This window comes from Dipodomys spectabilis, unplaced genomic scaffold, assembly GCF_019054845.1.
Source record: "Dipodomys spectabilis isolate Male_0828 unplaced genomic scaffold, ASM1905484v1 ptg000004l, whole genome shotgun sequence".
NCBI lineage: Eukaryota > Metazoa > Chordata > Mammalia > Rodentia > Heteromyidae > Dipodomys > Dipodomys spectabilis.
The window spans coordinates 2,277,825-2,295,908 of NW_024870681.1; the positions used below are offsets into that span (position 1 = coordinate 2,277,825).

Here is an 18,084-nt window from a genome sequence, read left to right on the forward strand (position 1 = left end):
ATTGCTCACTATACCATGTGAGCCATGCCTCTAAGCCCAGTTTTTTTTGCTGGTTAATTGGAGATAGAGTCTTGCGGACTTTTCTGTCTGGGCTGGCTTTGAATTGTGATCCTTGGAGTAGCTGGCATTACAGACACTTTTTACTGTGGAATTGTAAGTGTGTGCGAAACTAGAGAAAGAATATTTAAACATTTATGTGCCTAGCTTTGGTAATTACAACTTATGGTCAACTGGTTTAAATTATGCTTCTTCTAGTCTGTCCTGCTCCAGGTTTGAGGAGAGAGATACCAGATATATACTTTCAAGTATAAATAATACAGTATAAATTTCTGAAAAACAAGAGGCAATAATCTGGTATTAATTTCTTCAAGTTTTGGCTCCTCAGAAGGCTAGAAGGGATCTGAGGATAGAGGCATTCACTTTTTTTTTTTTTTTGTCAGTCGTGGGGCTTGAACTCAGCCTGGGCGCTGTCACTGAGCTCTTCAGTTCAAGGCTAGCACTCTACCACTTCAGCCACAGTGCCACTTTGGATTTTCTGGTGGTTAATTAGAGATAAGTCTCATGGACTTTCCTGCCCAGGCTGACTTTGAACTGTGATTCTCAAGATCTCAGGCTCCTGAGTAGCTAGGATTACAGATGTGAGCCACCAGTGCCCAGTGCATTCACAATTTTATTTATGTATGTATGTATTTATTTTTATTGTGAAAATACCGTACAGAGGGGTTACAGTTACATGGGCAAGGTAATAAGTACATTTCTTATCAAGCATTATTGCCTCCTCCTTTGTTTCCCCTTCCCATCCCTTCCCATCCCACCCCACCATCCCCATTTACAATTTTTGAGAGGCTTTCCAGTATGTGTTTTCTCAGAGTATGAGTTTCCTCTTTTTAGAGGAAGGTGGGCTTTTTTTTTTTGGTCCGGTTGTGGGGCCTGAACTCTGGGCCTGGGCGCTGTCCCTCAGTTCTTCAGCTCAAGGCTAGCGCTCTACCACTTGAGCTACAGCGCCACTTCCGGCTTTTTTCCTTTTTGCCTATGTGGTGCTAAGGAATTGAGCCTAGAGCCTCAGGCATGCAAGGCAAGTGCTCTACCACTTAGCCACCTTCCCAGCCCCTGCTTTTTTTCTTGTTTGTCAGACTTCTTCTTTTAGAAACTGAAGAGGTTCCTTTTTTAGAGATTAGACTTTGAGCGAACTTACCTCTTCTGAAATGTAAATTTTTGTTATCCACTTAGCCAGTCAGAACTGACTTTGTCTTTCAAGCTTGACAAAGATTCATTTTCTTCTTTGAGGTATACTTTCACCTAAGACAGTTGCTGGATTGTGTTATGGGACAAACAATTTAAGATTCAAACAGTTCATGAGACATTTCAAATTGCAATGGTTACTAGAATACAGCTACGAGTGTCTGCTGGACATACTGTGGCAGATACCATAATATTAAAATGCCTGGCTCCTACTCTCAGACAAGTTAGTATACAGTTGAAAACTAAAGGGTAAGTGACAACTGTTAGCTCAGCATATTAGCTCTAAGGGGAACCAAGCAAGGCAGTAATTAGTATGGTTAATTACAGGATAGACTTGTGGATGGAGATGGTTCTTGAGCCAGTTATGCACGTATAATCCCTGCTGTCTGTACTGTACTGAGACATGGTAACTGATAAATTCTTTTTCTTTCACTCTAAAGGTTCAATGTGGCGCAGGACTGACCTTACTCTGGAGTCCCCCAGATCACATGTACCTGTACCAGCATGTCCTAGCTACCCTGCAGTGCCGAGACTTACTAAGAGCCACTGTATTTCCCAAGGCAGTTCCATCCCTTGAATTGGAGACTCAAAAAACCAATTCTGAGCCACAAGATCGTCCCCCTGAGTCATCTCTACCTAGGCGGCTGCTAAGCCTGACACTGGAAGTGAACACAGCTAAATTGACAGCTTTTGTAGCTGAGGACAAGTTCATTACCCTAGCTACAGAGAGTGTGTCACTGAACCGGCATGGAGGTTCACTGCAGGCTTATTGCCCAGAGCTGGCTGTTGGCTTTGATGGTAATAGCATTTTCAACTTCAAGGAGGTGGAGGTACAGTTGCTACCAGAGCTAGAGGAGATGATCCTTCACCGGAATCCCTTCCCTACACTGCAGACCCTCCGAAATCGTGTTTGGCTCCTCTCCCTTGGTTCAGTTTCAGTGGAGTTCCCTTATCAGTATGATTTCTCTCGAACTCTGGATGAGGCCGTGGGAGTGCAAAAATGGCTGAAGGGGCTCCATCAAGGGACTCATGTATGGGCTTCTCCAAGCCCAGCCCCACTCCCACCTGATCTTCTCCTGAAGGTTCAGCACTTCTCATGGGTTTTTTTGGATGACATTTTTGAGGTGAAACTTCATGATAACTATGAACTGATGAAGGATGAAAGTAAAGAAAGTGCCAAAAGGCTGCAGCTGCTGGATGCTAAAGTGGCTGCCCTTCGGAAGCAGCATGGAGAGTTATTGCCTGCTCGAAAAATTGAGGAGCTCTATGCCTCTTTAGAACGAAAAAACATTGAAATCTACATCCAGCGCTCCCGTCGTCTCTATGGCAACACACCCATGCGCCGAGCACTGCTCACTTGGAGCCTGGCAGGGCTAGAGCTGGTAGCTCTGGCAGATACCTCTTTTCATGGACCTGAGCGTGTGCTAGAGCAGGTTCAAGAGCTTGATCCAGGAAGCCCTTTTCCTGCTGAAGGAATAGATCTTGTCATTCAGTGGTGTCGCATGCTCAAGTGTAGTATTAAGACTTTCCTGGGTAAGTAGTGTTTTCCTTATTTGTAGTGCCTGCTGTTGGTGATTACAAACAAGTTTATATTAGGAATTGTGGCTCTTTTGGGGTGGGTGGAATGGGATAGATAGGCTCCCCTTCCCTGTTTTTTTTTTTTTTGTCGGTCGTGGGGCTTGAACTCTGGGCCTGGGCACTGTCCCTCAGCTCTTCAGCTCAAGGCAAGCGCTCTACCACTTGAGCTGCAGCGCCACTTCCTACCCCTTCCCTGTTTTTGTTCCTGAATTTCACCCTGAAACTGCTTGGCTGACATAAAGGACAACTAGAACAGTCATCTTTTTTTTTTTGTCAGTCATGGGGCTTGAACTTGAGGCTTGGACACTGTCCTTGAGTTCTTTTGCTCAAGGCTAGCACTCTACCATTATGAGCACACTTCTGGTTTACTAGTAGTTAATTGGAGATAAGAGTCCCAGGGACTTTCTTAGCGAGGCTGGCTTTGAACCACAATCTTCAGATTTCAGCATTCAGAGTAGTTAGAATTACAGGTGTGAGCCACCAAGCCAGTCTTTAGAACAGTAATCTTTTCTTTTCTTTCTTTTTTTTTGTTTTAGAACAGTGATCTTTAAAATTATTGTGGCTCCTGCATCTCTGTGCTCTTCTTCTCCAGAGTCTCTATGACTTTTCTTTACAAAGTGTTGTTACCTAACCCATTGCCAGCCTTCATCTCACAGTTGACTGAACATGGATGGGTAAAAGTGGCAAAGAAAAACAGTGCCTGAGAATGCTAAGACAATCACTGAATAGCCATTGTATATTCCTTATAACAACAGTTCGGATCAGAGACTATCCACGGTACCTGTTTGAGATTCGAGATTGGCGGCTTATGGGTAGACTTGTGGGCACTGAACAGAGCGGTCAACCTTGTTCCCGTCGACGTCAGATACTACACTTGGGACTTCCATGGGGTAATGTGGCAGTAGAGAGGAATATGCCACCACTCAAATTCTACCATGACTTTCACTGTGAGTAGAAGGGATACTTGGTTTGGCTCTGGGGCATTTCTGGTGGCTGAGGTGGGAGGTAAGTGGAGACCTTTTGGGGTGAAGGAGGGAGAGCAGGGTGAAGTTATGTAATAACCTATTGCCTTTGTTTCTCTATCCCAGCGGAAATCTTCCAGTATACAGTGGTATGGGGCCCATGCTGGGATCCAGCCTGGACACTGATTGGCCAATGTGTGGACCTCTTGACCAAGCCCTCAGCTGACCCCAGTCCACCTTTGCCCTGGTGGGACAAGAGCCGCCTTTTGTTCCATGGGGACTGGCATATGGACATTGAACAGGCAAACCTGCATCAGCTGGCCACTGAGGTGAGATGTCCCGTAGAGTCATTTTCTTATTAGGATGATGATATGATTGGGACCTGTGTAGCATCTGGGGGAATGAGAGAAAGGTCCTGATTTGGGAGATGGGAATGGCATTTGTACCCATACCTTACCATGTTCTTGGGGGTGGTTATAGGATCCATACAATACAACTGAAAACATGCACTGGGAATGGAGCCACCTTTCTTTTCACTGGAAACCTGGTCAGTTTGTGTTCAAAGGTGACTTGGATGTCAACGTGAGAACAGCCTCTAAGTGAGTGGAATGAAGGGTGGAGCCTCAGCAGGGTGGGAGATTCAGGGTGGAGGGAGAGGGGAAGACCCAAGGGGAAGTGACCAGGTAACTGAGGGCCGGGGCTCCCTTGTGAGGCAGGTATGACGACTGCTGCTTCCTTCACCTGCCTGACCTCTACATGACCCTGGACCTGCAGTGGCTGTGCCATGGGAACCCTCATGATCACCACAGTGTCACTCTGAGAGCCCCAGCGTTCCTACCTGAGGTGCCCTTGGGCCAGCTCCATGACTCCTACCGGGCCTTTCGCTCAGAGAACCTCAATCTCTCCATCAAGATGGATCTGACTCGGCACAGTGGGAGTGAGGCTTAGGTCTGGGGTAATGGGGAGGAAGGGCTTAAAGGATGGGCTTGGACGCGGAGGGCTTACTTCAGCTTGAAGGAAGGAGAGGGAACACAAAGGAAGGGCAGAGAATTTGGTTAGATCTTTTTTCCCTAGAGGGTTAGTATCTTTTTGGACTGCTATACCAATATCATAAATTGGGTGATTAGTGAACAACAGACATTTGATTCTCACATTCTGGAGTCTGGAATGGTCAAAATCCAGGTTCTGATAGGTTCAATCTGGTGAGAATACAACCCTCATAGATTGTACCTTTTTGTTGTATATTCACATAGTACGTGCATGCGTGTGTGCTGGTCCTGGGGCTTGAACTCAAGGTCTGGTCACTGTCCCTGAGATTTTATGCTCAAGGCTAGCTCTCTACCACTTGAACCACAGCCCCATTTCCAGAAAGCCCACTTCTTAATACCTTCATCTAGGAGTTTAGGATTTCCAACATGAGAATTTGAGGTATATAAACATTCAGACTATAGCAGAAGGTAAAAGCATAGCTCCTTGTTATAGGTAGTGACTATGAGGCTGAGTGGGTAGGTTTTAAGCTTTTCTTATATGTTCGGCCATAGCTAAGATATGTGTATTTTTCCATTTCAAGCAATATCCCAGCCCCGAATTCTGCTATATAGTAGTACTCTGCGCTGGATGCAAAACTTCTGGGCAACTTGGACTAGTGTCACAAGACCTATTTGTAGGGGGAAGCTCTTCAATAACCTGAAACCCAGCAAGAAGAAGCTCGGCCAGCACTACAAGCAGCTTTCCTATACTGCACTTTTTCCTCAGCTGCAGGTCAAGTTCTTGACATCTTAACTTTTGTCCCTTTTCCTATCTTCTTCTAATCAGGCCCCTTAATTATTCCTCTCACCATCCTTTCTTTATTCTTACGATTTCTTGCCACAGGTGCATTATTGGGCTTCCTTTGCCCAGCAACGGGGCATCCAGATTGAGTGTAGTCAGGGCCATGTCTTCACTCGAGGGACTCAGCGGCTTATTCCTCAAGGTAAGATCGGTCTTTCCCTTCATATTCTCCTAGCCTGTTCCTTATCTTTTTCCTCTTTCTTGTTCTGGTCCATTTCCTTCCTCTTTAACAGCTCACATTATCCTTCCATACTTCTCTGCATGGACCTTGTGCTTCCTTTTCACAGCAGGTACAGTGATGCGGCGCCTCATCTCTGACTGGAGTGTGACTCAGATGGTGAGTGACCTAAGTCAGGTGACTGTTCACCTGATGGCCTCGCCCTCCGAGGAGAATGCTGATCACTGCCTTGATCCCTTGGTAACAAAGACCCACCTACTGAGCCTGTCTTCCCTCACCTACCAACGACACAGCAATCGCACGTCTGAGGAGGTATTAACTTCAGTCTCTTGTACCTCATTTACTTTAAGTGTCTTTCTCTGCTAGGACAAAATATTATAGACTACTACTGAAGGCTGCCAGCATGGTCAGATTCTAGTGGGGCCTGTCTCTGTGACATGCAGGTGACTGCCCTCCATCCACAAATGGCACTAGGGATGGGGGAATGATAAGGAGTGCAAATGTGTGAATGGGTTCTGGTGTCTCTTACAAGAGCATTAATCCGAGCTGGGCACTGGTGACCCACACCTGTAATCCTAGCTACTCAGGAGATTGAGATCTGAGGATTGTGATTTGGAGCTACCCTGGGCAAGAAAATCCATGAGACTGAAAAAAAGAAGAAAGTAGAACTGTGGTTTAAATGATGAAGCACTAGCCTTGAACTACAATAACAAAAAAAAGCTCAAAGATAGCGTCCAAACTCTTGAGTTGAAGCCCCAAGAGCAGCACAAAAAACTAAAAGAGCACTAGTTCTATCATGAGGCCCCATCCTCATATCCTCATTTAGACCTAATTACACTGGGAATTAAAGCTTGAACATGAGTTCAGGTGCAGCGATTAAGACCATATTTAGGCTGTGTTCCTAACTATATTCCAAGCATGTATGTCATTAATTTATGATACCCATTTGATTTAGTTATATTGTGTCCTCCCTCACTTCTTTTAGAGACAGGGTTTCACTGTGTAACCCAGGCTGGCCTCAAACTTGAGATCTTCCTGTTTTAATATTATGAATACAGGTATTACAGGTGTGCACTACTACCGTTCCCAGCTAGTATTACCATGCTAGCTAGATCTTTCTTTGAAAATACCTAGGCTGGGGTTGTAGCTCAGTGGTAGAGTCCTTGTCTAACATGTATACTGAGTTCAATGTGTAACACACATACACTCAGTGACCCCCAAATTCCTTTCCTCTTTCTCCTTTAACAACTTTTTTTTTTTGCCAGTCTTGGGGCTTGAACTCAGGGCCTGGGCATGGTCCCTGAGCTTCTTTTGCTCAAGGCTAGCACCCTACCACTTGAGCCATAGCACCACTCCTGGCTTTTTCTGTTTATGTGGTACTGAGGAATTGAACCCAGGACTTTGTGCCTGGCAGGCAAGTATTTTACCACCAAGCCACATTCCCAGACCTAACAACTTTTTCTTTCCCACCTATTACTGAGAGTTGAACCCAGGGCCTTATGCATATTAGGTAGATGTTCTACCAATGAGCTATATTCCCCAAACCCTTCTCCTCCTTTAAAGGTAGTGTCTTGTCCTTCAGGAAATAGCATAACAGTTTTTAACTAGCACCTCATTTAGTGCTGACTTTCTCCAACTAGGGAATGACTTTAAATTGAAATTTTTTTATTATATTTATATTATCTCCTTTTTTTTTAATACTTGAAATTGAACTCTCAAGGTCTCCTGCTCTCACCTATTTCTTTCTTTCTTTCTTTTTTTGGTCCTGGGGCTCAAAGTGGGCCTGGGTGTTGTCCCTAAACTCCTTTCTGCTCAAGACTAACACTCTACCATTTGAGCCATAGCACCACTTCCAGCTTTTTCTATAATTAACTGGAGATGAGTCTCATGGACTTTTGTGCCTGGGCTGGCTTTGAACCTCGCATGATCTTCAGATCTTAGCCTCCTGAGTAGCTAGGATTACAGGCGTGAGCTATTGGTGTCTGGCTATTTATTTTCTTATGACATGGTCTTATTACATATGTATTCCAGCTGGCTTTTAACTCTCAAGTCTTCTGCTTCAGCCTCCTGAGTGTGGTATTACTAGCTTGTTACCATGATAACCAGCTTAATTTAAAATTCTGTCATTTAGCTAGGTGCTAGTGGGTCATGCCTCTAATCTTAGCTACTCAAGAAACTGAGATCTGAAGATTGTGGTTCAAAGCTAGCTCTCGCAGGAAAGTCTGTGAGACTTTTATCTCCAATAAAACAAAAAAAAACCTGAAAGTAGAGCTGTAGCTCAAGTGGTAGAATTCTAGCCTTGAGCATAAAAAAGCTCAGGGACAGTGCCCAAGCCCTGAGTTCAAGCCCAATACCAGCAAAAAATAAAATTTGTTAAATATAGTTAGAATGTAATGTAATATACCAGCTAAGACTGCTTTGTTTTTCTTCTCCAGGATTTTCTGTCTCCTCCAGTACAGATGTCTTATTTAAGAAGCTTGTGTCTTCCCATCTGGAATACAGAAGCAATGGTGGTAATGTTCGTCCACGTTTTGCTGAGGTTCTTTTCTATTTCTTAGGAGCTCTCTACTCGAAATGGAGATCCTGCCTTTCATACACACCAGCTGTACTTGGTAGATTTACGGATTTCTTGGACAACCGCCAACCGAGACATTGCTTTTGGATTGTATGATGGCTACAAAAAGGCTGCTGTACTCAAACGTAATCTCTCTACTGAGGCCCTAAAGGGCTTAAAGATTGACCCTCAGATGTCAGCCAAAAAACCAAAGCGAGGTGTTCTAACTAGTGACCCAGTCCCACTTCATGTCAACACTCCTAACTTCAGTGGACGTCCTGATAAGGGATCATCAGGAGGTAGGCTAGGGTAGACAAGATTCTGTGGGTTCAGGTTTAAAACATGGATATGGGTTTGCATAAATAGGTATGGGTTTTGAGAAGGGTTTGAAAAAGTCTGAATCATGTCTGGATCTATCTAGATGTAGAGATAAAACTATTGTGTTTCCATGTTAAGACACCTTAATGTTATAACTAATGATATAGGGGCATTAAAAGGTTTGATCCTGGGCTGGGAAGGTGGCTCAGTGGTAGAGCACTTGCCTTGCATGCATGAGGCCCTGGGTTCGATTCCTCAGAACCATATAAGCAAAAAGAAAAAAAGCCGGAAGTGGCACTGTGGCTCAAGTGGTAGAGCACTAGCCTTGAGCTGAAAAGTTGAGGGACAGCGTTCAGGCCCGACAACTGTACCCAAAAAAAAAAAAAAAAAAAGGTTTGATCCTGTGGCCAAGAGAAGAGGATCAGATAGAGAGCTGGGGTGAAAACAGGATGAGTAAGGTAAAGGGTTAGAGAATTGTTTGTTTTTTTTTGTTGTTGTTGGTCATGGGGCCTGAACTCTGGGCCTGAGTGCTGTCCCTCAGCTCTTCAACTCAGGCTAATGTTCTACCACTTGAGCCACAGTGCCACTTCGGGCCTTTTCTGCTTATGTGGTGCTGAGGAACCAAACCCAGGGCCTCATGCATGCAAGGCAAGCACTCTACTGCCGAGCCACCTTCCCAGCCCCACGTTTGTTTTTGTTGTTTTTACAATACAGTATAAAACCCAGGTAATGCTGTACCACTGACCCTATTTCTTTTTTTTTTTTTTTTGACCCTATTTCCCCTCCCCTCTCTCCCTCCCTCTCTTCTTCCCTCCTTCCCTCTTTCTTTCTTTATCTCTTTCTCTCTCTCTTTTTTTTTTTTTTTTTTTGGTGTGTGGGGGGGGTCTTGGAGGTTGAAATCAGGGCCTGGGTGCCATGCTTGAGCCTTTTTCCTAAAGCTAATACTCTGCCATTTTGAGTGACAGCTGTACTTCTGGTTTTCTGGTGGTAAGTTGGAGATAAGAGTCTCAGAAACTTGCCTGCCCTCCTGAGTGGCTAGAGTTACAGACAATGAGCCACCATGCCCAGCTGTTTTTCTTGTTTATTTTGGTACTGGGATTTGAACTCAGAGCCTCCTGCTTGCTCAGGTTGCTTGCTCACTTGAATCTTTCATGCAGCCCAGCTTTTTCACTTGTTATTTTGGAGATGACGTCTTAAGGACTTTACTTGCCAAGGCTGGTTTCAAACCACAATCTACCACATCTTAGATCACATAGGTATGAGTTACTGGTACCCAGCTCTACTGAAAGTTTTTGAATAGAGATGTGTCATTAGTTTTACTTTTAGAAAGATACATCTGGCAGTGATGTGTAGGAGGACTGGAGGGGAAGAAACTGGAGGTAGAGAGGTAAATTAGGAAACATGGTGTCTCACAAGAAGCATCAAGCGTTGGAACAGGTAGAGGCAGTGAGAATGGAGATGGGATGGATTAGAAATGTTATATGTATTTAGGAGATTGGCTTCTGATTGGGAGGATGAGTTAAAGCAGGGGGAAAAAGATAACTACTGAAGTTTTGAGTCTGTTGACTGATGTTGTTTACAGTAATGTAGAAATAGGAGAGTCAAAGCCGGGCGCTGGTGGCTCACGCCTGTAATCCTAGCTACTCAGGAGGCTGAGATCTGAGGATCGCGGTTCAAAGCCAGCCGGGGCAGGAGAGACCGTGAGACTCCTATCTCCAATAAACCACCAGAAAACCGGAAGTGGTGCTGTAGCTCAAGTGGTAGAGCGCTCACCTTGAGCTGAAGAGCTGAGGGACAGCGCCCAGGCCCAGAGTTCAAGCCCCACGACCGACCCAAAAAAAAAAGAAATAGGAGAGTCAGATTAAATATCTGAGAGGTGAAGTTTATGCTGAATTTGTGGCTGCAGTGGGACATCTACATGAGTCTAACAAATGGTTTGAAATAAAGGTCATAACAATAATCTCAATATTCAGGAGATGAAAAGAGGAGGATTGTGCTTTTGAGGCCAGTCTGGACTACATAGTGAATTTAAGGCCAGCTTAATATACATAATGATACCCTTTTTCAAAAAACCAAGGATTGCCGGTGCAGGTGGCTCACTCCTGTAATCCTAGCTACTCAGGAGACAGATCTGAGGATCACAGTTCAAAGCCAGCCTGGGCAGGAAAGTCCATGAGACTCTTATCTCCAATAAACCACTCAGAAAACTGGAAGTGGCACAGTGGCTCAAGTGATAGAGTGCTAGCCATGAGCTGAAGAGCTGAGGGGCAGCGTTCAGGCCCAGAGTTCAAGTCCCATGACTGACAAAAAAAAACAAAAACAAAAAACAAAGATTGCCCATAGTTAGTGGCTCATGCCTATAATCCTAGCTACTAAGGAGGCTGAGACCTAGAGGATCAAGGTTCAAAACCACTGTGGAGCCGGGCACTGGTGGTTCATGCCTGTAATCCTAGCTACTCAGGAGGCTGAGATCTGAGGATCAGAGTTCAAAGCCAGCCCTGGGAGGAAAGACCGTGAGATTCCTACCTCTAATAAACCACTAGAAAACCGGAAGTGTCGCTGTAGCTCAAGTGGTAGAGTGCTTGCCTTGAGCTGAAGAGCTGAGGGACAGCACCCAAGCCCAGAATTCAAGCCCCATGACTAACAAAAAACAAAACAAAAAAACCCACTGTGGTCAGTAAAGTCCTAGAGGTTCTTCAATTAATCAGCAAAATGTGAGACTGGTGATGTAGTTCAAGTGGTAGAACACTAGCCATGAGCAATAAAAGCCAAGCAAGAATGCAAGGCTCTGTGCTAGGCTCCTGTGGCTCATGCCTATAATCCTAGTTACTCAGGAGGTTGAGATCTGAGTATCATGGTTTGAAGCCAGCCTGGGCAGGAAAGTTGTGAGACTCTTATCTCCAGTTAACCACTAGATGCTGGAAGTGGAGGTATGGCTCAAGTGGTAAAGTGCTAGCCTTGAACATAAAAACTCAGGGACAGTGCTCAGGCCCTAAATTCAACCCCCAAGACCAGCACAAAAAAAAAAAAAAAAAAATGGTAATCTCGTTTTTTGCCTAAGAGAAAATACTTACCCAGCATTTCTGTTTCCATTACTGAATCTGTTACTGTTATTTAACATTGAAGAGAAAATGAAATGCTAATTCTAATTTTCACTTTGGAGCTCAAAGGTTGGAAGGAGTGGATTGGACTAGAGTTTCAGGTGGGAAGGATGTATTCTAGCCAGAGAAATTGAGAAGGAAGATCAATTTGGCCCTGCATATGTCCTTTCACTTTCAAATTGTGACCTTTCCTTATTTCCTGTTTCTTGTACAGGTGCTTACATGTTACAGAAGCTCATTGAAGAGACAGATAGGTTTGTGGTATTCACAGAAGAGGAGTCAGGTATGAGTGATCAATTGTGTGGCATTGCTGCCTGCCAGACGGATGACATATACAACCGAAACTGCCTTATTGAGCTGGTCAACTGCCAGGTACCTTCTTTTTACAGAGCACCCCAGTATTGGTAGATCATTACCGTATCATATTGCTTATCCTGCTTGCTTGAACTCAAAGCCTGGCCACTGTCCTTGACCTTTTGTTCAAGGCTAGTGCGCTACTACTTAAGCCACAGCTTTACTTCCAGCTTTTTTTTTGGTGGCTTTAGTGGAGCTAAGAGTCTCACAGACTTTCCTGCCTACGCTGGCTTTAAATTGTGATATTCAGCTCTCAGCTTCCTGAGTATCTAGGATTATAAGCCTGAGCCATCAGTGAGTGGTTCTCCTCTTTTTTTTTTTTTAAGTCAGTCATGGGGCTTGAACTCTGGGCCTGAGCGCTGTCCCTCAGCTCTTCAGCTCAAGGCTAGCGTTCTACCGCTTGAGCCACAGCACCACTTCCGGTTTTCTGGTAGTTTATTGGAGATAAGAGTTTTATGAATTTTCCTGGCTTGAATCACGATCCTCAGATCTTAGCCTCCTAAGTAGCTAGGATTATAGGCTTGAGCTACTGTGAGCTACTGGTACCTGGCTCACCTCCCTTTTTTTTTTGACATAAAGTTCCACTATTTACCTGAAGCTTAAACTTCTTGATGTGAGCCATCAATCCCAGTGTTACTTCTCCTCTAAACAATGGTGGATAGAGCACCAAAAATATTTTCGTTCCTGCTTCCATGTCTAAAAGCCAGTAAAGTTCATTAATAAACCAAAACTAGACCCAACTGCAACAATTGATAGCTTACTTTCATTAGGCTTTTCATCTTCATTGGTAGCTTAACTCTGCTTCTGTATCTTGCATAGATGGTTCTTCGTGGAGCAGAGACAGAAGGTTGTGTCATTGTATCAGCTGCCAAAGCCCAGCTACTGCAGTGCCAACACCATCCTGCTTGGTATGGTGATACATTGAAGCAAAAGACATCATGGACTTGCCTTTTAGATGGTATGCAATACTTTGCCACTACTGAAAGCAGCCCTACTGAGCAGGATGGCCGACAACTCTGGCTGGAGGTTAGCAGAATTTGGTTTTTGTTTTGTTTTTTTGGTACTGATCCTTGGGCATGAACTTAGTCCTGAGCATTATGCCTGAGCTTTTTTTTTTTTTTTTTTTTTTTTGGGTCCGGTCGTGGGGCCTGAACTCTGGGCCTGGGCACTGTCCCTCAGCTCTTCAGCTCAAGGCTAGCTCTCTACCACTTGAGCCACAGCACCACTTCTGGCTTTTTTCTTTTTGCTTATGTGGTGCTGAGGAATCGAACCCAGGGCCTCAGGCATGCAAGGCAAGTGCTCTGCCACTGAGCCACCTTCCCAGCCTGGTTAGCAGAATTTGGGAGACTTATTAAATCCCTAGTTTTCTATTGTTACTCCTTCTACCAGAACAGCTGGAAGACTTGATGATAATATGAGTTGCTTAACAGAATAATAACTCATTGAATGTCAGTAGTCCTCTCTGTGCTATGAGCACATAATAATATAGTTTTTGATACTCATTTACCAGCAGCATTAGAGTAAGGTGGATTCAAGCTGATTCACTATTTTGTGCCTGTCTTGGGAGTGGAACTCCCAGCCTGGGCTCTATCCTTAAGCCTCTTTTGCTCAAGGCTAGCACTCTACCACTTGAGCCACAGCTCCACTTCTGGCTTTTTTTGTAGTTTAGTGGAGAAAAGAGTTTCACAGCCTTTCCTATCTGTGCTGGCTTTGAACTGCAATCCTCAGATCTCAGCCTCCTGAGTAGGTAGAATTATAGGTGTGAGCCACTTGTGCATGGTTGGGGCTTTTTTACTTTTTTTTTTTTTTGCCAGTCCTGGGGCTTGAACTCAAGGCCTGGGCTCTATCCCTAAGCTTCTTTTGCTCAAGGCTAGCACTCTACCACTTGAACCACAGTGTACACTTCTGGCATTTTCTGTGTATGTGATGCTGAGGAATCGAACCCAGGGCCTCATGCATACACTCTACTACTGAGCCACCTTCCCAGCCCCATTATTTATTTATTTATTTATTTATTGTTTTGGGTCCGGTCATGGGGCCTGAACTCTGGGCCTGGGCGCTGTCCCTCAGCTCTTCAGCTCAAGGCTAGCGCTCTACCACTTGAGCCACAGCGCCACTTCTGGCTTTTTTCTTTTTGCTTATGTGGTGCTAAGGAATCGAACCCAGGGCCTCTGGCATGCAAGGCATGCGCTCTACCACTGAGCCACCTTCCCAGCCCAGCCCCATTATTTATTAATTATTGTACCAATATTAGGGCTTAAACTCAGGACCTGGGCGCTGTCTGTTAGCTTTTCACTCAAGGCAGATAGATGGCTCTACCACTTGAGCCATAGCTCTACGTTCAACTTTGTGGTGGTTACAGAAAACAGTCTCATGGACTTTCCTGCTGGGCTAGCTTGGAACTACTGTCCTCAGATCTCAGCCTCCTGGGTATGTAGGATCACAAGCATGGCCCACAGGTACCCACCTTTAAATCAAGCTTTTTTTTTTTTTTGTCGGTCATGGGTCTTGAACTCGGCCTTGAACTCTGGGCCTGGGTGCTGTCCCTCAGCTCTTCAGCTCGAGGTGAGCACTCTACCATTTGATCCACAGCACCACTTTCAGTTTTCTGGTGGTTTATTGCAGATAAGATTCACAGAGGGCTAGGAAGGAGGCTCAGCGGTAGAGCGCTTGCCTTGCATGCATGAGGCCCTGGGTTCGATTCCTCAGCACCACATAAGCAGGGAAAAAAAAGCCGGAAGTGGTGCTATGGCTCAAGTGGTAGAGCGCTAGCCTTCAGCTGAAGAGCTGAGGGACAGCACCCAGGCCCAGAGTTCAGGCCCTACAACTGGACCCCCCCAAAAAAAAAAAAGTTTCACAGAAACCAAGTACCAGTTGCTCACATCTGTAATCCTAGCTACTCAGGAGGCTGAGATCTGAAGATCACAGTTCAAAGCCAGCCTGGGCAGGAAAGTCTACGAGACTCTTATCTCCAATAAACCACTAGAAAACCGAAGTGGTGCTGTGGCTCAAGCATTAAGAGTGCTCGCCTTGAGCTGAAGATCTGAGGGACAGTGCCCAGGCCCAGAGTTCTAGCCCCATGACCAACAACAACAACAAAAAAAGAGTTTTATAGATTTTCCTGCCCGGGCTGGCTTTGAACCACAATCCTCATCTCAGCCTCCTGAGTAGGATTACAGGCATGAGCCACTGGCTCCTGGCATAGATGATAAAAGTCTTACTGGACTGTCATCATATATGTAGTTTCTCATTGACTGAAGCATCATCACATGGTACATGATTCTGAAACATGGAAATCTGTGACCTGATTGGCCAAAATAAGCCACTGTTTTCCTAGGAGCTAAAGATGCCTGCATCTCTGTCTTCAGGTGAAGAATATTGAGGAGCATCGACAGCGTAGTCTGGACTCAGTGCAAGAGCTGATGGAGAGCGGGCAGGCAGTAGGAGGCATGGTTACTACAACCACAGGTCAGTTCTCTCCCCTCCATATGATTAGGAGCAGATATATTTCCAAAAAAGGGCCTCATTTACTTTGCTACTCTTTGCTTTTTTTCTCCTCCTTGAGGTGCTGTGGATTGATCCTAGGGCATTGCACATATTAGACAAGTTCTTTCCCTCTTAGTTTTATACCTAGCCAGTTTAAGTTTCATGCCCATTCTGGAGCTTGAACTCAGATCTTAGTTGCTATCCCTGAGCTTTTTTTTCGTTTCTTGTCTTGGGGCTTAAACTAAAGGCCTGTGTGCTGACCCTGAACTTCATTTTGCTGAAGGCTAGTGCTCTACCACTTTGAACCACAGCTCCACTTCTGGCCTTTTGGTACTTAATGGGGAGATAAGAGTCTTACGGACTTCCCTATCTCGGCTGGCTTTGAACCAAGATTATCGTATCTCAGCCTTCTGAGTAGGTAGGATTGATTACAGGTGTGAGGCACAGGCACCCACTTCTGAGCTAGCCCAAGTTTAGCACTCCATCGTTGACCTGCCCCTCAAAAATTCTGCAATTTTGCCGGGCGCTGGTGGCTCACGCCTAGCTACTCAGGAGGCTGAGATCTGAGGATCGAGGTTCAAAGCCAGCCCGGCCAGGAGACTCCTATCTCCAATAAACCACCAGAAAACCGGAAGTGGTGCTGTAGCTCAAATGGTAGAGCGCTCGCCTCGAGCTGAAGAGCTGAGGGACAGCGCCCAGGCCCAGAGTTCAAGCCCCACGACCGACAAAAAAAAAAAATTAAAAAAAAAAAAATTCTGCAATTTTAGTAGTTAATTGGATGGATTTTCCTTCTTTGGTTGGCTTTGCACTATGATTCTCAGCCATGAGCCACCAGTGTTAGCCTGACATATTATTCTTTAGGTTTATTATTATTATTATTTTTTTTTTTTGGCAGTACTAGTTTGAACTTACTAGGAAGATACTCTTTTAGCTGAATACTGAGCCCTCTTTGCTTTAGTTACTTTTTTGTTGTTGTCGATTGTGGGGTTTGAACTCTGGGCTTGGGCGCTGTCACAGCGCCACTTCCAGTTTTCTAGTGGTTTATTGAAGATAAGAGTCTCACAGACTTTCCTGCCTGGGCTTGCTTTGAACTATGATCCTCAGATCTCAGCCTCCTGAGTAGCTAGGATTGTATTTACTCTTAACATGCTGGAGTGGGACCATTTTGTGCTAGGTTAGAGTGAAAGCAGTTTCTGGAGTTTCCCAGACGTTATACATAGCTGGGAGTTTGTCTTATGATGATATCTTTTTCCCACCTCTTTTCTACTTCCTAGATTGGAACCAGCCAGCTCAAGCCCAGCAAGCCCAGCAAGTGCAACGAATCATTTCACGTTGTAATTGCCGAATGTACTATATTAGTTACAGCCATGACATTGATCCTGAACTAGCAACTCAGATTAAGCCACCTGAGGTTCATGAGAACCAAGAAAAGGAAGATCTCTTAAAGAAGCAGGAAGGTACTCAGGGCTTAAAAGGCTTTTAGGAGAGTTAGTAGTTATAATTCTTTAGTGGTTCAAGACTGGAATTATTAAGAATGCTATTATGTACTGACACTACCACTTAACATTGTTCTCAAACTTGTAAATTCAGCTATGAGAACAGCCTATGAGTTTGAGTGGGCATACACGTTTCTACCCTTAAGGCTCTCTTATTCCCTTTCTCTGGGGTTGACTAACAGAAGTGGTTCTAAATGTGGGTTTGGGAGACAGAATCAGTATTTGGGGAGAAACTTGAGCTTCTTTTTTAGCTGCTAACAATTACCCTAGGGGCTGTGGATACCTTCACTCTTATTCATCATGAGTTGGAAATTTCCACCAACCCTGCTCAATATGCCATGATCCTGGATATTGTCAACAACCTGCTGCTCCATGTAGAACCCAAACGTAAGGTGAGTGTGTCCCCTTGTAAGATGTTAGCTAGCCTCCAAACCCTGTGCTTTATTTGGTAGCCAATAAGAAACCACATGCTTCACATGGGAAAAGGGCTTTGTGGTTGGCATATCCTTTATTAGCAGCAGCATTTGAAATTTTAATTTAGCTAAGGTCTGAGTGTCTGTGAGACTGTAAAACTTGTTTGCTTGATTCCCCCTGCTGCCTACCCGAATTAGTCTCCATTCATCTAAACATCTTTAAAAACAGTAACTAGAAGCTGGGTGCCAGTGGCTCATACCTGGATGCCTAGCTGCTCAGGAGGCTGAGATCTAAGGATCATGTTTCAAAGCCATCCCAGGCAGAAAAGACCCTGTGAGACTTTTATCTCCAATTAACCACTCAAAAAACAGGAAGTGGCACTGTGGCTCAAGTGGTAGAGCACTAGCCTTGAATACAAAGAGGCTCAAGGACAGAGCCCAAATCCTGAGTTCAAGTCCCACTACTGACAAAAACAGTAACTAGAGAGAATGAGGGAACAGATGATGCTGTATGAAAAAATGTACTCCTAACCCCTCTGTATATCACCTCTATGATAACAAAATAAATTCCC

At 44.7% G+C, this 18,084-nt stretch overlaps 1 protein-coding gene across 1 annotated transcript in view; it reads left to right on the top strand.

Annotated features, from left to right (window-relative positions):
* Positions 1 to 18,084, top strand: part of Kiaa0100 (KIAA0100 ortholog) — a 36,248-nt gene that overhangs the window by 9,260 nt on the left and 8,904 nt on the right. The window contains exons 16-29 of the mRNA XM_042692070.1: positions 1,683 to 2,775; positions 3,576 to 3,767; positions 3,909 to 4,111; positions 4,263 to 4,381; positions 4,499 to 4,719; positions 5,353 to 5,543; positions 5,655 to 5,754; positions 5,900 to 6,102; positions 8,349 to 8,643; positions 11,978 to 12,135; positions 12,937 to 13,143; positions 15,486 to 15,585; positions 16,878 to 17,060; positions 17,370 to 17,491. Of these exons, the coding sequence (XP_042548004.1) occupies positions 1,683 to 2,775; positions 3,576 to 3,767; positions 3,909 to 4,111; positions 4,263 to 4,381; positions 4,499 to 4,719; positions 5,353 to 5,543; positions 5,655 to 5,754; positions 5,900 to 6,102; positions 8,349 to 8,643; positions 11,978 to 12,135; positions 12,937 to 13,143; positions 15,486 to 15,585; positions 16,878 to 17,060; positions 17,370 to 17,491 (3,387 nt within the window). The remainder of the gene's footprint in view (positions 1 to 1,682; positions 2,776 to 3,575; positions 3,768 to 3,908; positions 4,112 to 4,262; positions 4,382 to 4,498; positions 4,720 to 5,352; positions 5,544 to 5,654; positions 5,755 to 5,899; positions 6,103 to 8,348; positions 8,644 to 11,977; positions 12,136 to 12,936; positions 13,144 to 15,485; positions 15,586 to 16,877; positions 17,061 to 17,369; positions 17,492 to 18,084) is intronic.